Consider the following 18608-nt stretch of genomic DNA (forward strand, 5'->3'; position numbering starts at 1 on the left):
CCGTATTCTATTTTCAAAAGTTTAGGTTATCTGTTGAAATGTCAAAGTCAAACGTCATTTGTTGAACGAATGTTGCCAGTAGACAATATTGCAATTTCACTGCCCATTTTTACAAGGCGCGAATAGAACATATTATATGCAATATTACATTTAAATATAATAATAATTTTTTAACTTCTTAATTTCATTTTATAATGTTATACGTTTTTTGTGTATTTAAAAATTTTTGATACCGTGCAAGCGCTTTTTTGCTGTTAATATTACTTATTAGTTAAATTTACAACTGTTACCACTGGCGTATGATGTAAAATTACGAATTTAATTTTTATTTATATACTAGATTAAATCAGAAACTTTCAAGCGAATTGGTAAAATTTTAGCAGCTTGAAAAAACCGTTATACAAAATTCCATATCTATGCATTTGACTTTTTTATTATTATTTTATGTACGTTATTTTTTGTTAAGTGTAAGTAAGTCTTTATTATAAAAGGCCTTGTATTGTTTCTGTAAGATCAAAGTCAAACCTATTATAATGTAATATATGAATATTATAGATTAATCTGTTTGTTTTATTTAAATCCTTCCCATTCATTTTTTTAATCAGGTATTTTGATCAAAAGCGAAATTTTTTCAATCATTTATTAGTCTTAGGCCGCGTTTCCATCTGCAAGAATACTTCCACAAGTCCGACAGTCTGTCTGACAGCAGCTTGCAAGTCTAGGGCTGCGTTGTACCTGCAAGTAGACTTGCAAGCTGCTGTCAGATAGACTGACGGACATTTCTTGCAGATGGAAACGCGGCCTTACTTACACTAACGCCAAGTGATAATATTCCTTCTGTTTAATTTTCTCCTAACATAGATTGTGCATAGATCAATAAAAAACTATTTATAGGTATGTGAAGCACAATACTTTATTTTGTAGACCAGTGTTATTATTTAGATAAGAACTTAAAAATATTGATCATAGCAATAAGTTAATTGTAAAAATGCTAAGTAAAAATGTATCTGCAATTCATTCAATTAACAATATATAAATGAAGTAGAATGAAGTCATATCACGTCATGGCGACGATTTTGGTATCTTTGACAAAGAAGTTTCACTTCTGACACGTGGGCACTTGGTCTTTTTTTTAAATAAACTTTGATATTCAATTTATGAACGTAACTAATATTGTGGTATTGTCGCGACCGCTTCACTAGTTCGAAATACAGTCGGGGCCTGTGGTCGGGGCCACTAGTGTTGCAATTTCTTTGGAATGTAGGCCTGCCTGTCTCGTGTTGTATTGTCTTAATTGTATTATTTTGTTTTAATTTTATTTATTCTTAATTTTGGAATAAAATAAATGTTTCGTTAATTTTTTTTTAAAGTGGTTAACACACGGATAAAATACCCTTATCAAAATATTGTCAGACTGACAAGTGACAACACATGACAAGTGACAACCATAACATTCAACATTCAAATACTTCAAATATGAATGGATTTGAAAAGCACTATTTACACGGAGTAGTAATATTTTATTTATTTTTCCATTTATAAACAAACATAATACAAACTGAATTAAAATAACCACAGAAATGTTTACCCGTCAAAATCAAATATTTTATTAGTGTTTATATGTATCGCCTCAGTGCTGTTGTATTATTTATTTTTGAAGAAAATAAACAAAATATTAAAAATGTCATATTTTATGTCTGGACTGGGCACAGCTGACCAAACAGTGTCTAGAAAATACAAAATTACACAAAAAATTGGTGGTGGATCATTTGGTGATATTTATTTGGCTATAAACGTAGGAAATGGAGAGGTGAGTTCATAATATTTACAAAATTAGCGCACTTCTGTTCTGTCTATATGACGTATCTTGACTTTCGAAGGTAAGGATCAGGTCGTGTTTTTTTAAATATAAATAAAAAAATTATGTATTTGGAAATTTTGTTTATTTTAAGAATTTCACTGACTTTATGGCATTACCTCTGACTATTTTTACAACATCTATTAGTCACAATGAATTTTAATTAATCCGTCAGTCCTCGGATCACAGACACAATAGAAAATCTATTGTGTCTCGGCCCGATCGGGCCGCTCGGTGGTCAATGGGTTAATTTATCACAAGGTTATAAAATGGAAGTTCTTATGATTAAGGATTCAAAGGAGATTTTATACAATACTAGCTGTCCCGGCAAACATTCTTCTGCCTTACTCTTCTTATTAAGAGGTATGAAAAATAGATGTTGGCCGATTCTCAGACCTCCCAATAGGTACACAAAATTTCTTTAAGCTAGTATTATAATAAATTCTTATAATCTTAAATGTATTCAATACTTCAGACTTTATTATTTGAATAATTTTTGGTGGATTGCTTTAAAGAAAAGCTAACTTATAAAAAGTATAATCAAGACTGGTTATTTTTTTTGTATTTTGATGATTTTCCACTTGACATAATTTAACTCATTACAATAATAAATTAATGAATAATGCTTGTATGTGACAAATGTTTTTACTTTTTTATTACATGTCTTATTTATTACTAGCTGCACCCCGCGGTTTCACCTGCGTGGCTCCGCTTCTGTTGGTCTTAGCGTGATGATATATTATAGCCTATAGCCTTCCTCCATAAATCCTTCCTCCATAAATGGGCTATCCAACACCGAAAGAATTTCCAATTATGTTTTGTTTAATTACTGGTTTCCTTATTCACCTTTTATCACCTATTAAAAAAAAATGTCAACAAATAAAAATTATGTGGGTACTTATTTAATCTTTAGTTTTTTATACGAGAATTTTTTTCGACAATAGTAAAATTTGAACACAAGGCCGGATTCGAATACCTGCTTCGTCAACGAATTTTTCTATTATTTAAAAATTTTGATTGTGTGAAAAAATAAAAATTATTATTAAAGGTTGGTCTGCTTTATTAAAAGTGTATACGTAGTATATTATTATAAGTCTGTGTTAAAAGTTAGTCTTTTTAACAATATTTAATTTTCAAACAATTTTTTATTGTTTGTTTCCATTTTTAGTGCACAGGAAGTTTTGCTGCCATAAGGGAATGGGTTGCCATGTCCTATATTCTGTTTCTTACTGCCAATGTTGCGTTGCGGACGCTTTTTACTCACAGTTAGAAAGATAGACAGTTGAAAAAACACTTTAAATATGTCTGTCTGTACTATATTATTTTTCTTTATCGTTTACTACAATTATTGCATGCACGATATTTATAAGTAAGTGGCAGCCCTAGCTGACAAGTGACAATATTAAAATTTAAAAAATAATATAATTTCATATTGAGAAACACAAAGACATTACAGCGCGTAGCAATTATATTACTTTAATTTTACATCCAAATTGGGGTAGTATTTGCAAAACCACAGGGCTGTAAAGATTTACCGCTTTTTTTAAGTTTGTGTTACCAGTTACATACCTGCATATTGTGATGACGTGGAGCAGAGAGCGTCGCTTCCAGTTGGTGCATCTCCAAGCCAGGGTGCAGGGTACAATGACCATGGAAGTATACTCTTCTGAATTAAAAAAATATGAAAATCGGTTTCAAGTTGACGACAAGATCATACAAAAAAATAATACTTACACAGCAGAACATACAATCTGTATTTTTGTATATTTTAGTATCTATTCTGTTTAGTTTGTAGTACTAAAGAGTAAAATAAATATAAAATAAATCTGTTTTTTAGTCATTTAATAAAAATTCAAACCTTTTAACGGATTTTAAACGCGATTTATTCATTAATTTTCCAGACGCGACGTTTCGAACACTTTACAGTGAGCGTGGTCACGGGGAGACGCGCTTAAAATCCGTGAAAAAGTCTTTAATTTGTAAATGTATAATACTTGCGTAAAATGTAATAAAAGTTTTATTTTATTTACAAATGAAAATAAAAGAATATATGCGTAATGCACGATTATTTCTATATTATTGTTAAACGGTGGAAGAAAGCACACAATATGGCAACATTAAATACAACACTTCGTCAATGGTGTTTATTAATATGATATGTACTTTCCAAGAAACATTATCCTGATATTCCTATTGTTACAGCATTTATTAAGTTTTAGAAGATTTAACATAAATTAAGGAATAAATTGTTAGAAATAAAATATTTGTTTAAATCTTGTTTAAATATTCCTCTTACGTCTTTATGTTTTACTTTTAAACGACCATCCCAAAAACGACGTGGTATCTCAATTCGTAGCGTACCTATTTTTGCATTTATTATAGAATATTGTCTTTCGAATTATTTTCTTACAATTTTCTGATAAACACGAGGCAAATGTAATACATATTGGAATCAATGCTACGATTATTTATATACCTACTACTACAAAATAAATTAGTATTATAAATTCTAATCTTAGATCATTAATAAACTTGGTAGTTTATGGTAGATTTTGTTTTGGCATTTTCGCGTTCGCTGACTGGAGACTGGTATCACTGCCATTGTGACGTCACGAGAATAAGCTGACGACACCTTTTTAGTAATCGCCTCAAAATGGATTTCATAGGCATATCGTAGTTTATCTGCAGTGTTTTGTGTTTAAGACAATTATAAAGACAAATTTTTACCGTGTCTCAGTGTATTTTCGTGCCCGTGCGAAAAGTTTTAACAATTGTAGTGACAGCAAGTGATGAAGACAAGAGAAAATGGCGACGTTCGAACGCCTGTTGATAACCAGGAAATCTATTTTAATAGCTGAAAGATACAAAATTGTCCGCAAAATCGGCGGTGGAAGCTTCGGAGATATCTTCTTAGCAATAAGCACATCAGATGGAGAGGTAATCGATGTTCTAAATGTCATATTTTCGTATACACTTGAAGACACCATCACGTTTTTAAAAATCAGTCGTCCATTGAATTATTGTCTCACTATGGTTTTCTGGGCGAAGAATTGATATGATCATAGTAATATTCCAGTAATTGTTCTCTACTAAATCTGTTTCTATATTTTATTAGTAATACCTACTGCGTAAGGCTACAGCTTTGTCGTAATTCGAAACCTTCGTACATAAAACGCGTTCGATTTTATTGTCTATTCATACATATGCCCATTTATTAACGCACAGCATCTTGTATCAAGTGTTCAGCCCATGAAAACTCATAATTATTATAAAAACTATGTTACAGGCAAAGTTTGTATAAATACATCAAGCAATTAGTAGGTCAGCACTAATTTACATTTTTCATACTTATCGATCGTTTATACTAGACGTAGGTATATTGCGTTTTCGTTTACTTGGCGATAATTATATGTTTACAAGCTACATAACTGCCCCGAAACGGGTTTTTTGTATCTATTCTATAAGCTGGTAATATGATTCATTAAAAAAACTTTCACATTGCAATGGTTTTGCATGTATTAAATATGTGGAACAATTGAATTGAGAAAAAGTTTGAGCTCAAGGACTTGGTATTGTGCAATCTCCTGTATATGAATCTTACTAAATATTGTAGTGTTTACAGTATGATGTTTTTCATTAATTTATAAAATATCCAAAAAGGAATTGAAATTATCAAAATAGATTATAATGAATGGATTGCTATAGGTTTTCTCTACACATCTTTGATGCTAGTTAATATCCGTTGTAAATGTATGGATGAATAATAGCATCTGACTTTTTATTTTATTTTGATGTCTTTTTAAAAGATGAAGGATATGCTAGGACCACTTTTGCAATCATTTCATCATCTTATGCTGTAACAATAGAGTGGCAAGGCTTTTCAAATGCCTATGAATGTACTTATAGATTCTGACTGTTTTGCTTTGTGAATTTTACAATTTGATCCATTGACACTTCAGCTATACATGGGTTGATCCAAAAGTAATGATAATCAATATTAAACAAGGTCATTACAGTTAAAATAATTATGTATTTCTCTAGATAGTCTTCTAACTAGATAATATACTTCGATATTTTTTTTTTCTAAACTTAAAAAAAAAAACTTTGACTTCATCCACAAAAACCCCTCTTCTGCGGCGATCACTTCGCTGTCGTCTTAAAATTTCTTGCTAAGACGGTGTTTTTTGTGCCGAGGAAAGGGATAGAAATAACTAGGAGCTAGATCTAACAAACAGGGTGGGTGTTCAAGCATTTGTAATGCCGATTTTTGAATGGCAGCCATTGCAACTGACGCTTTGTGATCTGGTGCGTTGTCTGGGTGAAACAGCGTTCAAGCCCGCATTTTACCATGTCTCTTTTCCTTACTAACCTACCGAAATCTTTTAATTTGGTCTGTGTAGTAAGAGCCCAATATAGTGGCTACCTTCTTAAAAAATTCCACAATAATTATTCCTTCAGCGTCCCAAAAAAACTACCGCTTTAATCTATCCCACTAATTTTCACTTTGAATTTCTTCATCGTCACTTTGGAAGCTCCCATCGCAGGCCATTGATTGTTTCTTGGTTTCAGCATAAACATGGTGAACCCGGGTAACGTCCATGATCACAAATCGTGACAAAAAATTATCCTGATCTCATTAAAATTTTAGAAATTCACCCTCTAAATGTCGAATCGTTGTTTCTTCTTTTCGTCGGGAAACATTCTGGCACGCACGGTTCACATTCAAATTAATGTAAATACTTGGAAACGTGGCCTGTTGATATGATTTTTTTGTGATAACTTAGTGAGTACATGAGCAAGCAAAAACCATTTATTTTATATTTTTATGTGCACAGGAAATACCCAATTATCATTACTTTTGGATCAACCTAGTATGTATTGAAATTCATTCTATGCTATTATTATGTTTTAAATGCAATAATTTGATGTAAATTTAACTTCAAACCTGTGAAATTTAAAGTGAAAGAATGAAACACTGATAAACAATTCCAAAATACTATTGTTAACGTAATGCTTGTAGGAAAGTATCCATAGTCCTTATAATTTACGTTTAAAATGGTGTAATACCACAGAATTTTGTTGAAATCGGCAGCTAAATTTTAATAGAGAAATGAAAACGTTATTCAGTAATAATATGTAATGATATTAAAATAAGTATCATTATGTGGTTAGTGTTCTGAATTCTAAGGTCCTCAAGGTCCCTCATACATATGCCTATAGCCTCTAATAATTATGCCTAGGAGTTTTATTTAATCTATACTAATATTAAAAAGCTGAAGAGTTTGTTTGTTTGAACGCACTAATCTCAGGAACAACTGTTCGGATTTGAAAAATACTTACAGTGTTAAATTAGCCCATTTATAAGGCTATAGGCTATATATCATCACGCTAAGACCAACGGGAGCGGAGCACTGCGGGTAAAACCGCAGGGCACAGCTAGTTTATACTATAATTCAAGTGTATTTTGATATATATCGGTATTAATATACATATTTCCATTCATTATGTTTCTCTTAAAAGCTGTTTGAATTTTTTTACATTTAACTATAAAGTGATAATTTATTTTAAATGTAAAAGAACACTGGTTTCTGGACACTTATAGCCCAAAATTATTGAACTTAAAACATTTTTAATCTTACTACAGGTTCTTTTTTATAAAATTATCAATAATACGAAATAAGTTGATACTTGAGTACTTGATATTTACTATTTTATATGTAACCAGCATACCGCCCGCGGCTTCGCCCGCTTTGTCCAAAAACCTAATAAATTAAATACTAAAACCTTCCTCTTGAATCACTCTATCTATTAAAAAAAAACCACATCAAAATCCGTTGCGTAGTTTTAAAGATTAAGCATACAAAGGTACATAGGGACAGAAAAAGCAACTTTGTTTTATATTATGTAGTGATAGTTGAGAGTTTTAACTCATTGATAAAACTATTTGATAATGTTGTTTATCAACATGGTTTAATTTTTTGTTTTGGTTATTTTTCCTTCTATTTTATAGTAATAAAAACAATATCTACTTTACATCATTGATATTTATTCAATGAACTAACATAACAACATATTTGTGAACATTGCATGAATATTTTAAATATAACACTAATCTAATACATTTGTACCAATGCTATAGAAACATAATAACAATTTAACATTATAACAATAGATGCATGTCCAACAAACTAAGAATTTTTGAATCCAGTGAATTTTAGCAGAAAGATTTTGTAAACAAGGAAAAAAACTGCTTAATTCATATAATACTCATACTCCCTTCATTACTTAACAAATTTTGACTGGTTTATTTGAATACTAGCTTACAGCCCGCGGCTTCGCCCGCTTTGTCTAAAACCTAATAAATTATATACTAAAACCTTTCTCTTGAATCACTGTATCTATTAAAAAAAACCGCATCAAAATCCGTTGCGTAGTGTTAAAGATTTAAGCATACAAAGGGACATAAGGACAGAGAAAGCGACTTTGTTTTATACTATTTAGTGATAGTGATGTCTTTGTTTTTTCCTTGAAGATGTGTTTCTAAGGTTATTTATTTTTGTCGCAGGAAGTCGCAGTTAAGGTGGAGTCTATGAAAGCGCGCCACCCACAACTTCTATATGAGAGCCGTGTGTATAAAATGCTCCAAGGGGGCATAGGCATACCTCATATAAGGTACTAGTACTATATATTTTTTTTTCGTAACTATAAATACATTTGATATTCATAAAAATAGCATTGTAAGTTAATTATTGTGTCGAATTATATCAAATTATTAATGTACATAACAAATAATTGATTTTGACGTGACAACGTCTTATAATTCGATAGAGCCGGCTGCACGCACGAAAAAACATGACTCATGCGGCGTTACCTCGCTCTGAGGCGTTCCATGTGGCTTTAAGTGCAAGCGAGAGCGCGGAACGAGCGATAAAGAAGCACAATCGGCCTTAAGACGTTGTCACGTTCAACTATCGTCAGTAAACCGATTTTACAGACAACCAATTTTTTTTTATTATACAATCAAGAACTAGCTATTTTCATAAAAAATAGTTATATACCTACATATTTGCATTTGCTAATCTTTAAAAAATTACATTTGTTACATAACTAATTTAGATAGCTGATTTCACTGCACTTTCAAAATGATTCATCTACATATTATATTTAAATTATTTCTAAATTATAATTTACCTTAATATGTCCTTAGTGTCATTTTTTTTCCTCCTTACATTTCTTTTGTTTCATCCATAGACTGGGTGAACCAATTTTGATAATTATTTTTTATTCGTAAGCTGTCTGTGTGTCTTCAATTTCTTACCATTTAAGGGCTGATATTTCAATCCTTGGTTAAAACTTATTCGTCGAATAGGTAATGTATAAAACTACAATTTTCAAAACGTATTCTAATTGCCCGTATTTGACAGTTTACGTGACAATTTAATATTATCGTGTAATACTTTATTGGACGGATAAGTTTTATCCAAGCATTGAAAAATCGGCCCTAATTGGTTTAGTTATAGGCGATTTGATTATTTGTTAAAAAATAATTAGCTTAATGAAAAAATCAATTGGTTCACGATTTAAATGGTAACAGATGGTACGGCTTCGAGCGTGACCACAACATCCTCGTGATGGACCTCCTCGGCCCGTCCCTCGAGGATCTGTTCAACTTCTGCTCCAGACAGTTTACCATCAAGACGGTGCTGATGCTGGCAGGTCAGTTGGATTTCACACAAACGTTTATTTATTTATTTATTTCAGGCAACAAATGTGGTTACAGTTAAAGATCTTTATATAAACTATGTTAAAGGGATATTGAACCGTCAAAACGGAGAAAATAATAATTTAATTATTTTTATTTTCTCCAATTTTATAAAAATAAATCTGTAGTTTAGTTTTGCATGCGTTTTAATTGGAGGTAGGAAACATTTAAATGTATAAATAACAATGTAATGTAAATTCTACATTATAAAAGAAACAGGTTTTAGGCTTTTACAATAATCCCCATATTATTGTTTCCCAATAAAATAATTAGGAAAGTGACATGTTATGAAACTTATTCAGGGGAGTAGTAAGTTTTTTTCGATTATGGATTATTTTCGTAAACAGGGGTGTTGCTTGGCAACCAAATGATTGTCTACGTGATAACTTATGTTGTATTTGAATTGGGTCATCTGACTTTGTGCTAAATGCTAACACATAAATCTGTATAAGTGCATTAATTATCGTAATAAATTAATGAGCCTGTTTAATTTATATTTACATTCAGCAGAGAACTTAATCTAAATCTAAATCACAACTTAACCCATAAGACTATTGTTATAAACTAGCCTTGTAAATATTCAACGTATCGCACTAGCTTTCCGCCCGCGGCTTCGTCCGCGTTTTCAAAGAAAATCCCGCATAGTTCCCGTTCCCGTGGGATTTCCGGGATAAAACCTATACTATGTGTTAATCCAAGTTATCCTCTATATGTGTGTGCTAAATTTCATTGTAATCGATTCAGTAGAATTTACCTGAAAAAGTAACAAACATACACACATAGAGGGTAACATCGTATAGTTTTTATTCAGAAAACACGGGAAAGGGAACTATGCAGGATTTCCTTTGACTATGCGGTCGAAAAGCTTGTTAGTATATAGATTTAAACGGAAATTAGTTAACCATAGTCGTGCATTAAGCACTAAGATGTCTCCCACACGCGTTCACCTGCGCAAGCGCAATGTCACCGGAAGTGACGTAGTAACTAGTAAGGACACCGGTCGGCAACGGAATTTGCGTTTGCGTGATTTTTTTTTTAATTATTTAGCTAGCTGCTGCCTGTCGTTGTGGGCTTTGATGTTCTTAATTTTGGTAATTGGAGTAATTTGGGTAAAATCTTACCATAGAAAACTACTCACAACATATAAAATAACATAAATAATAATATATGTACTATCTTCTATACTATACTATATATTATTAAAGCTGAAGAGTTTGTTTGTTTGAACGCGCTAATCTCAGGAACTATAGGTCCGATTTGAAAAATTCTCTCAGTGTTAGACAGCTCATTTATCGAGGAAGGCTATAGGTTATATATCATTATGCTAAGACCAACAGGAGCGGAGCAATGCGGGTGAAACCGCGTGGCACAGCTAGTTAAATTTATAAAATTAAGAAATCAAATTCAAATATAGTTCATTTGAATATTTAATGTATTTACATAGGTTATTTTATTTAATGTAGTTACATAGGTTCAAGATCCAAATGGTACTTGAAGTAAAATCTATACCAATGCATAAACGAGGGTTCTGATAAACATGATCAAAATTCTCATGGATCTAAGCAGCTTTTAAAACTCAAACATTTATTTAATTAGACTTTCTAGAAGCACTTTTGAATAGTCATAACGTAGTTTTACCATTTACCAAGGGTTTAAAATGTTTAATTGACCATTTTATTCACAAATTTTCTTTTTGCTTGTCATCGCACAAATCGGACATTCAAGGTGAGTCGCCTAATCCGAGCCCAATGTTATTTTGAAGCACATTTGCATGCCTTGGGATATTTGTTTTTGTTTGTTTGTTTTTTTTTGCTTATGAAACAAACGAACCGCAAATAATAAGATTCTTCAACTTATAAGTTCTGTTGTAGGTGCTATCGTAAATAAATTGTAGGTCAAGATGAAGATTTTTGAAGTGAAACTTTAAACGCGTTGAGAGTAAAATTTCATGGTCGCGTCATGGCTATACCGTCACGTCATGGAATAAGGCTACGACTTTTGGTATCTCTGAATCTTGCCAAAGATGTTTCACTTCTGACACGTGTTCTCGGTAAACACGCTCTTTAAAAAAAAAGGCGCATAAGTTGAAAAGTTCTTGCTTAGAAACTTAGCATAGTTTATTTAGTAAAAATTATAAAATTGCTTGTATCTTTTTACCATTTGAAGTAACTACCACAAGTCAAACATTAATGTATTTAAATGAGGTGCCTTCTGTATTTTTGGTCATTTAATTTTGTTCACTAGAGATGCATCACAAATAATTTTATCGGTATTTGTGAACAGTGAATGCAAGCCATCGCGCTGAGTCATTTCCTTTTGACGTTTTTTTTTGTGCTTTCGTTTAAGTTTGGTCACACTAACTGTGTCTTGATTTCACAACATTTTATAATATGCCAATGTAGAATATCAAAGCTTTTGTAAACTATGGCTTTGGTTAAAGAATAACATGCATGTTTTTAAGTTCGTTTATTTCTAATATGACACGAAATATAATTTCACTTAAACAAAGGTTTTTAAGTTCTTCATATTTATGTGTGTGTACTTGTTCTGCTGTACCTAACGTATTGCATTTTCAATAATGATGCAGTACATATACTTATGATAGGTTTAAGTTGGGATTTTACGTTCAGATTTAATAAATGCCTGGTTTTGTCTCGGCTTTTATAAGCTTTTGTCTTTTTTTTTTCTATTTTTTATTATTTAATGTTTAATCTAGAGGTGATAAAGATAATATTTTAATATCTGTTAGTCAACGGTCAAACTAAAATATCAATCTACAATAAGTATTGCCCCATCGTGCCACGGATAACGAGATAAATACATTGCTTTACAAAAGAATACCAAGCATTTCACACGAATCAATCGAAACAATTAACCAAAACTTAACCTTATTGCAAACATTTACGGTAGAAATTAATTACAACACAAAATATTGCAACTTCGTTCGACGTCCACACGTTAATAAGTGTCTAATTCCATAACATTGCAATATTGTTCACCATTTTGTTTGTGTTTCTGTTTCCGTACCAAAAGCTCAATCGAATGATTTATTTATAAATTCTTTATCGCTCTGAGAATGTTACAATGAAACCTAACGGCATCTGTGTTCTATACCGCTTTTAATCCATTATTCCGCAACGCCGTACAAAAATCATGGAGACAAGGGGAAAAAATCTCTACCGGTACTTTCGAATTCTCATCTGCACTCAGGTGGACAACTTACAAGTGACAGCATAGTGCTGAATTACTTTTATGCTCTTATCGTTCTAGATAGGTCACCTGGTGGTTCAAATGACCCATAAATTTTTCAACATGGGCCTGTAGTCTATAACCTAAGAGCATATTTATTTATCTGTAGTATTATAAACATGACCAAGAAGCTTATATCTAATACACTGGAGATTTCAGTATGAACATTAACTTGTAACAAGAAAATATGACCTTGAATGACGCTTAGGTGTGAAAGGGATAAAAAAACATACAGGCGTCATTCAAGGTCATATTTTCTTGTTACAAGTTAATGTTCATAATGAAATCTCCAGTGTATTAGATATAAGCTTCTTGAACATGACATAATGTGCCTCTAGCATTTATTATTAATATTTTTTTTGCAGACCAAATGCTCGGTCGCGTCGAGTTCATACACTGCAAGTGTTTCATCCACCGCGACATCAAGCCGGACAACTTTTTGATGGGCATCGGCCGCCATTGCAACAAGCTGTACATGATCGACTTTGGTCTCGCCAAGAAGTACAGGGATCTGCGCACGCGAGCTCACATCTCGTACCGCGAGGACAAGAACCTGACCGGTGAGTTGCTGACGAGTGACTAGTGACGACTATTTGCTGACGAATGACTGCTGACAACTGACAATTGACAAGTTAAAACTGACAAATGACAACTGACTATGGGATATAAATTGATACTGACAATTGACTGCAGGCAATTTAATACTGACAACTGAGTGCAGAAAATTTAATACTGACAAATGACTGCTGACAATTTAATACTCACAACTAACTGCTGACAATTTAATACTGAGAACTGACTGCTGACAATTTAATACTGACAACTGACTGCTGACAATTTAATACTGATAAGTGATTGGTGACAACTGAATGAAATTCCTCATATGCAAGAACTGTTAGTTACAACACTTATAACTCAAGAATGGCTGAACAGATCCAGATGATTGCTGGTTCAATACAATAATCTCCGCTTTTATTATCAGAATAACGGTAAAACATAGTATAAAACCACTAGTAAAAATAATAATGTGTATTTACCAGGTACGGCTCGATACGCGTCGATAAACGCTCACCTCGGCATCGAGCAGTCGCGCCGTGACGATATGGAGTCGCTTGGTTATGTGCTCATGTACTTTAACAGGTATGAAAAAAAACCACGGACTTTGAAATAGGAGTGTTTGTCATTGATTTGGTGCATAAGTTAATAATTTGCAATAAATATGTAAATTATTTGTATAAATAAATGAAAAAATTATGTACATAAATACAAAATTTTATTGAACTTTAAAATTCGCCTTGTATATTATAAATGGTTTTAAGATGGTTTTTTGTTTTATCCTTAGTTTTCCCATTAAACAGATTATTTCTATTTGCTTTATTTTGCCTATTATATGTAGTGCTTTAAGAAAAATACCACAAATAATACAAATAATTTAATTTTCAGAGGGTCGCTGCCATGGCAAGGTCTCAAAGCGATCACAAAGAAGCAAAAGTACGAGCGTATCAGCGAAAAGAAGATGTCCACGCCCGTTGAGGTTTTGTGCAAGGTAAGTATGGTGTTGCGACGGACCTTTGGTTTTTGTTAATAATATACATATATGTATGTACATATTTACAACTATTGGTTTTGTTAATAATATACTTATAGATAATAACTAGTCGGTTGAAAATAATGCCAATAGAAATAATGTAGCTCTCTTTTGATGAAGTAATTTTTTCAAAATTACTTTTGTAATTTGAAATGAAATACTTTTTATTTGCAAAAAAAAAAATCTTTACAATCTAAAATAAATAAAGAAAAACAGTAATTATTGGCAAAAATATCTGTAGTTGAAATTATACTACAAGCTCATAGACATTTATTATATTTTATTATTATTAGATACTTAAAATATCCATTCGGTTCCCAATTCGTATGTTCATATATTATGTGGTATGAATTTTTTTTTAATTTTGACTCAGTACAAACATTATACTACTAGATGTAGAATGACTCATGTTTTTCATGAATGAATTATTGTAGGGTTTCCCCGCCGAGTTCGCGATGTATCTGAACTACTGCCGCGGCCTCACGTTCGACGAGTCGCCCGACTACATGTACCTCAGACAGGTTTGTGTTTTATATCATTTTTACGTAACGTTTTCGTGGTTTATGATTGATTGTAGATGTATTACTGGGGAAAAAATTGTAATTTTAGCAATGTTGAACATAAATTGTAAAAAGTGATTTCGGTAACAGTGATTTTATGAAGTGAAAACTTCTTTAGCGGCGTTGAGCACTTTTTCTGTAATGGGTATAAAATCTTAAACTCGCGTCAGGACACGTGACCTGATCGAAAAAGCGTAAGGCGGATACTATTCCAAAATATCAAACATGCTCAACGTTAATAATCAAGTTTTCACTTCTGCCGGCACTCCCGGAGTGCAATCCGTCTTTTTTTTATTTTAAGTATAAGTTAATAGAAAAAATATGGGCGTAGCCCATATTTTGAAAGTTTGATGGCGAGTTTAAGTCAACAGAAAAATTTTTTGGTGTAGTAGTAAAAATATAGTTTATATCAGGTGGCTGGTTCACCTGTCCCTCTGCTTGCTCTGACATAAAAAAAGTTTATATTTTTAAAATTTTTATTGCAAGCCAATAGAAAAATTATGGGCGTAGCCCATAATTTAAATGTGTGAAAAAGTATGGGCGTAGCCCATAATCTAAATGTGTGAAAAAGTATGGGCGTAGCCCATAATCTAAATGTGTGAAAATACGCCCATAATTTTTAATGGTTAATAGAATTTATAAGTTTTTATAGACTTTATAGATTGATAAATGTGTCGTGTGCAAAAATTACGGATGAAAGCGGTCGAATAACGAACGTTTATTTGTCGCGTGCAGCTGTTCCGCATCCTGTTCCGCACGATGAACTACCAGTACGACTACACGTTCGACTGGACGATCCTGCGGCAGCGCAAGCACGCCATCACGGAGGCGGGCGGGGCCGCCGCCGCGCCGCCCGCCGACCGCCGCTCGCCCTCCGTGCAGCGCCGCGCCGCCAACCCGCCGCAGCCGCCGCCCAACGAGGTGAGTGTCATGTGTATATATACCCCGCGCCGCCCGCCGACCGCCGCTCGCCCTCCGTGCAGCGCCGCGCCGCCAACCCGCCGCAGCCGCCGCCCAACGAGGTGAGTGTCATGTGTATATATACCCCGCGCCGCCCGCCGACCGCCGCTCGCCCTCCGTGCAGCGCCGCGCCGCCAACCCGCCGCAGCCGCCGCCCAACGAGGTGAGTGTCATGTGTATATATACCCCGCGCCGCCCGCCGACCGCCGCTCGCCCTCCGTGCAGCGCCGCGCCGCCAACCCGCCGCAGCCGCCGCCCAACGAGGTGAGTGTCATGTGTATATATACCCCGCGCCGCCCGCCGACCGCCGCTCGCCCTCCGTGCAGCGCCGCGCCGCCAACCCGCCGCAGCCGCCGCCCAACGAGGTGAGTGTCATGTGTATATATACCCCGCGCCGCCCGCCGACCGCCGCTCGCCCTCCGTGCAGCGCCGCGCCGCCAACCCGCCGCAGCCGCCGCCCAACGAGGTGAGTGTCATGTGTATATATACCCCGCGCCGCCCGCCGACCGCCGCTCGCCCTCCGTGCAGCGCCGCGCCGCCAACCCGCCGCAGCCGCCGCCCAACGAGGTGAGTGTCATGTGTATATATACCCCGCGCCGCCCGCCGACCGCCGCTCGCCCTCCGTGCAGCGCCGCGCCGCCAACCCGCCGCAGCCGCCGCCCAACGAGGTGAGTGTCATGTGTATATATACCCCGCGCCGCCCGCCGACCGCCGCTCGCCCTCCGTGCAGCGCCGCGCCGCCAACCCGCCGCAGCCGCCGCCCAACGAGGTGAGTGTCATGTGTATATATACCCCGCGCCGCCCGCCGACCGCCGCTCGCCCTCCGTGCAGCGCCGCGCCGCCAACCCGCCGCAGCCGCCGCCCAACGAGGTGAGTGTCATGTGTATATATACCAACTTCTGAACCGCCAATGAGTTTGAATCAAACTGTACCACTCCGGTGTCGAAACGCACCAACCTTCCCCGCCTTCTCTCGGCGGTTTCGTAAAACAACGCAGCGACACCGCACCGCTACCGCACCGCAGCCGCAACGCACCGCCTATACGCTACAGATCAACGCCACAAGGTACGTGTATGTTATTCACAGCAACAAAGACATTATATGTCGCGTCCTACGTCCCACATCCCATACTTTACACTAACACAACCCAATAGTACATTACTGACACATTTTCCAAGTAATTATTATAAATTTCTCACAAATACTCTTTAAAAAGTAACATAAAATTATTATGTATATTTACTTTCTATATCGTTGACCTACTTTCCTTTCCTGACTCCCGCAATGCATTTCTAGATGAAATCCGTCCACGACACGTCGGCGATGAAACAAGTGAAGGGACAACAGTCTGTCGGCCAACTCAAAAAGAAGATCAACACTATGTTCTAATGTTCCTAATTCACAATCTTGGAAAATGCACTCAATTTCTATAAAATTTTATATCTATTCATGCATTTTTTTATATTTCTCTTACATTTTTCCGTCCCACAATGTATTAATATATTGTTTCAATACATATTTATTTGGATTAAAAAGGAACTTCTGAAATATTTATTTTGTAAAAATAGTGCATTTTCAAATAAGATTTTCTTATAACAATACGCAATTGATTGGCGTTAATTACAAATTTATAGTGATTTTTATCTATTTCGTATGTGTGTGTTGTGTGCTGTCTGTAAAATTTTATTTATTTAAGTTTTTAAAATAAATATTTCGTACCAAATGAATGTTTATTAACGAAAAAGATTAAAATAGCAAATATTTTAGTGCTATTGTTTTTCTTAATATAAAAATATCAATTTTGATGGTCATTTTTAATTTTTCAAACAAAAGTTACTGTTCCATAAATTCAGTCGTAATTTTGTATTTTTGTTAACATTGGAACAAGAAAAATTGAATAAATTGTAAAAGAGAGAGTCGCACAAAAACATAGTAATGTGTGAAGGACTATTGAAATGTGAATTTTGTATAAATTGATTAAACATAATAAATATACGAATAATTTTTATTAATAAATCTAAGAAGACGAAAAAGAAGCTATTACGGGGTAATGTTATTTACCATTTTGAAGTAGTTTAAAAATTGAGTAATGTAAAATATTTCTGTGGTTATTTATTACCATCAATATTTATTACAGTAATAAGAGGACATGTTCTCAGAAATTAAAGAAAATTATTGTGTTGTACAAGAATTTGTTATTTAGCAAAAATCATTAAACATTTTTGGATGCATAGTTTTGCTACTTTAGACTTAAATAGCCCAGTATCCAACTCGATAGAAGTACAAATTCAAATAGCATCACTTATATCTGTTGATTTCACAACTTTAACATAAAAAAAAAAACACATTTTAACATATTTTTTTATCGATTTTACAGTGAAAGAGATTACAACGTTCGGCAGCCACGGGCGCACCGACGAGGAAGCGAGCGCGATAGCGTCGCTGTGTGAGCCTGTGCGGCCGAGCGCGTTCCGACCGACACGACCGCGATATGACCAAGATACGACCAAGATACGACCGCGATACGACCAAGCTACAGCCAAGAATCAACCACGATACGACCACGAAACGGTTGTTACAAGACGGTCGTGTCTCTGCAGTGAAGTGTGGCCTCGATACGACCACGATGCG

General features: G+C 34.7%; 1 protein-coding gene and 1 long non-coding RNA gene across 3 annotated transcripts; one reads left to right on the forward strand and one right to left on the reverse strand.

The window, feature by feature from the left end:
* Positions 1-220: 220 nt before the first annotated feature.
* On the reverse strand, positions 221-554 carry LOC149477844 (uncharacterized). Its single transcript, XR_016317482.1, has 2 exons — positions 395-554; positions 221-353 (listed from the first exon to the last, which is right to left on the reverse strand). It is a non-coding gene; the product is annotated as an uncharacterized LOC149477844 (long non-coding RNA).
* Positions 555-1523: 969 nt separating this feature from the next.
* On the forward strand, positions 1524-18372 carry LOC149477845 (casein kinase I-like). 2 transcript variants are annotated; one of them, XM_089709791.1, is made up of 9 exons: positions 1524-1810; positions 8424-8530; positions 9453-9574; positions 13235-13429; positions 13910-14009; positions 14313-14415; positions 14892-14978; positions 15753-15938; positions 18355-18372. In XM_089709791.1, the coding sequence occupies exons 1-9, from the start codon at positions 1682-1684 to the stop codon at positions 18355-18357; spliced, it is 1032 nt and encodes a 343-aa protein (XP_089565917.1). In that variant the 5' UTR covers positions 1524-1681; the 3' UTR covers positions 18358-18372. The 2 variants fall into 2 exon arrangements, with proteins under 2 accessions (XP_089565917.1, XP_089565916.1); XM_089709790.1 differs by lacking the exon at positions 1524-1810 and adding an exon at positions 4449-4795.
* Positions 18373-18608: the final 236 nt, after the last annotated feature.

The sequence above is a fragment of the Colias philodice genome, chromosome 23 (genome assembly GCF_061535455.1).
Source record: "Colias philodice isolate Cphi_HAF_F1 chromosome 23, ilColPhil1 Martin Lab GWU primary, whole genome shotgun sequence".
NCBI lineage: Eukaryota > Metazoa > Arthropoda > Insecta > Lepidoptera > Pieridae > Colias > Colias philodice.